This window comes from Helianthus annuus, unplaced genomic scaffold (genome assembly GCF_002127325.2).
Source record: "Helianthus annuus cultivar XRQ/B unplaced genomic scaffold, HanXRQr2.0-SUNRISE HanXRQChr00c001, whole genome shotgun sequence".
Taxonomy (NCBI): Eukaryota; Viridiplantae; Streptophyta; class Magnoliopsida; order Asterales; family Asteraceae; genus Helianthus; species Helianthus annuus.
The window spans coordinates 260,836-263,854 of NW_023395517.1; the positions used below are offsets into that span (position 1 = coordinate 260,836).

The 3,019-nt window shown below is 39.8% G+C and overlaps 1 protein-coding gene across 1 annotated transcript; it reads left to right on the forward strand.

Moving 5' to 3' along the window:
• Window positions 1-1,212: 1,212 nt before the first annotated feature.
• Window positions 1,213-2,238, forward strand: LOC118489679 (receptor-like protein kinase HERK 1). Its single transcript, XM_035987205.1, has 2 exons — window positions 1,213-2,154; window positions 2,224-2,238. The coding sequence occupies exons 1-2, from the start codon at window positions 1,213-1,215 to the stop codon at window positions 2,236-2,238; spliced, it is 957 nt and encodes a 318-aa protein (XP_035843098.1).
• Window positions 2,239-3,019: the final 781 nt, after the last annotated feature.

The following is a 3,019-nucleotide window of genomic DNA, read 5'->3' on the forward strand; positions in this document are numbered from 1 at the left end:
CGTGCATGCGCGGTGCGGTCTCTTGGCTCAAGTCCGTCCATGCGCGCGTGTGCCACGTCACCTGTGAGCCTATACGTGCGCGCCGCATTGGCTCACTCTGGTGCGCCGCGCACGACACAGCAGGACCCATGCACCATGCGCCCAACCGCGCGCCTCGTGTACCCGCGCACGCAAGACTGCCACGTCATGCGCCGCATCACCTACCACTTGGTCCTTGCAACCCTTGTGCTTCACCACGCGCGCGCGATAAAAAATACAAAGGCGGCTCTTGTGCTTCAAGCGGCGCGCGAGCGTGTGCGGGTGCGGGTGCGAGTTAGGGTTCTCCACACCCTTCGCGAGGACACTAATGTGTGCTTCCATGAAACAATAAGGATGGAGAGTTCCACCTTAAATACCCATTTAAGTTCCATCTCTCCTCCTATGTGGGACAAGGTGCTACTTTCACTTTAGTTTCAACATTGAATGTTCCAAACACCCAACTTTGAGCATCGATATCTCATTCATCTTAGCTCGGTTTTGGACGTGGTTTAGTTCGTTGCGAAGCTCTTCCAACATAGAACACAAACCCACAAATAAATACACAAAACCCGCTCATTTTATTATATTTATTTGTAGTCCAAAATAGGAAAAAATCATTTTCCTATATTTGTGAAAAATGCTATTTTCACCTATTTTTCCAACACACGATACTGTTTTATATTTAGACGTTAAAAAAACAAAATAATATTAAAAAAGAATCCATTTTTTTTTATTTTATACACCGACTATGAAATTAAGAAATAAGAAAAAAAGGCAGGACGGTACTATTTACACTCGTTTCCACTGCCTTTCCCTATAATTCCCTCTCACTCACATTCCGTCAACATCTCCAAATCCCTCGCACGCCACTGCCATTCAATCAACCTGCTGCTTCTGTTCAGAGTCTTTTCATACCCATTACCAGGTTCCCACCTCTCTGTTTGGCACTACAAAAACTTTCTAAGGTGGTTTTGATTAATCAACGAAACTAGAACCCGGGATTACTAACCCGGTTACAATACTTTTAAATCTAAAAGAAAAGGATATAATTTTTAACAGTGGTTTTTTTTTTTTTCAAAATAAATTGCTTCAAAAATTTTCATATATAATGTGGTGGCTCGTATGTATAAGTTACGTTCTCAATCCTTTGTAACCCAATAATTTTTCAATCTTTTTTACTTTATAAACAGAAACATGACAACAACAATCGCCAAGTTTGCTCACTTACAAATCCCACTTGAAGACGTAGTAAAGGCCACCAACAACTTTGCTGATGATAAGATCATCGGACGCGGTGGATTGGGACGTGTATACAAAGGACAACTCCAGCGGTCCGGGGAGTTGATCACGATTTCTGCACTGAGGTTAGATCGCAAGCACGTTGGAGGAGTCGTCGAGTTCTGGACCGAAGTTTCAATGCTTTCTGATCTCAAGCATCCAAATATAGTCTCTATTGTCGGATTTTGTGATGACAAACATGAGAAGATCATTGTGACGATGTATGAGGCCATAAATGGAAGTCTCAAGGAGCATCTAAACAGCCCGAACCTCACATGGGCACAAAGATTGAAGATATGTGTTGGCGTGGCTCGTGCGTTGAGTTACCTTCATTATGATGAGGGGCGTGGTTATGGTGTTATACATCTTAACGTCAACAGCTTCACAATTTTATTAGACGAGAACTGGGAACCCAAGTTATCTGGTTTTAAAGTTTCCATCAAACAATCGCTTAACCGAATGGACCGGGTCATCCTTTCTGAACCTATTGGCACAATAGGGTATGTGGACCCAGAAATTGAAAAGTCCAAAGGTGTGACCTGTAAGTCGGATATCTACGCATTCGGTATGGTTTTATTCGAAATATTGTGCGGGAGGAGAGCATATATTAGGGACGATGCTAATAGATTACTAGCTCCATTGGTCATGCAACATTATGAGAACGAAACGTTGCATGATATTGTCCATCCTGATATAAGGAATCAAATATCCAAGGGAGCACTTAGAAGATATTCAAAAACGGCATATTCTTGTTTAAATAAAGATAGGATGCAACGCCCGAGTATGCTCACTCTCATTGATGAACTTGAGAAAGCACTTGAGAAAGCATTGAAGTTTCAGCTGCGACGTGAATATTTTGTAAGAACTTTATTATGTTTCTTTTTTTTATGTCAATTACTTCCCATCGTTTTAATTTGTTTATTATAGAAAATAGTCAAATAGCACTTTAAGAAAGAAAAAATAAAGTAAAGTTATAACATTTGTTAACTTTAACGGATATTATTAATTATACTTAAAAATTCGCTGTTAGTTACGGTAAAGTATCCATATAACAGTTGGTTACTATAAAAAAATGTTTTCATCTTTAAGGGTATAAGGAGTGGTTAAACACTTTAAAGTGGCAAACCAAAAAACCGACCAATGAGAGCGCGCCATGTCAATTAGGCAAAAGTGTTTAAACTTTGGTGAAAAATGTTGGCAATGGTTTAAACACTTGGTGAAGTGGTAAACTATTTTTAAAAAAAAAAAGGAAAAATGTGTGATTGGTTGAGATTGGAATGGACCCCACCCCACACCCCCCCTCTCTCTTTCCTTTCTCCTTTCCCGCATCGGTAAAGCATCACCGAAATGGTGAAACTTTGATTGCCAATGTTTATTGGCATTGGTTTGCCACATCAAACAAAATCGGGGAAGTGGGTTTGCCGACCCCCACTCCCCCCCACTCCGTATCCCCTAATTCTTTAGTTACCAGTATTGATATAACTTCTAAAAATTGTTTTTTTTCCCTGAATTGCTTCTCTGTGTTATGAAAAAATGTTTTTGGTACCCATATAATATAACCACCACCTCACCACCGCCACTTACCACTACAAACAAATAGAACCAAAACACATTATTTTTAAGACAAAATTTCATTCTATATTTTTAAATGTACCTTTTGTTTATTAACTTGAACAATTATCCTTACTGTCCTTTTACGTTTAGTTTGGTAGATGGACTTTTG

Excerpts from the sequence above, each read along its gene's own strand:
- LOC118489679 (XM_035987205.1), top strand. The coding sequence starts at position 1,213 with ATGACAACAACAATCGCCAAGTTTGCTCACTTACAAATCCCACTTGAA.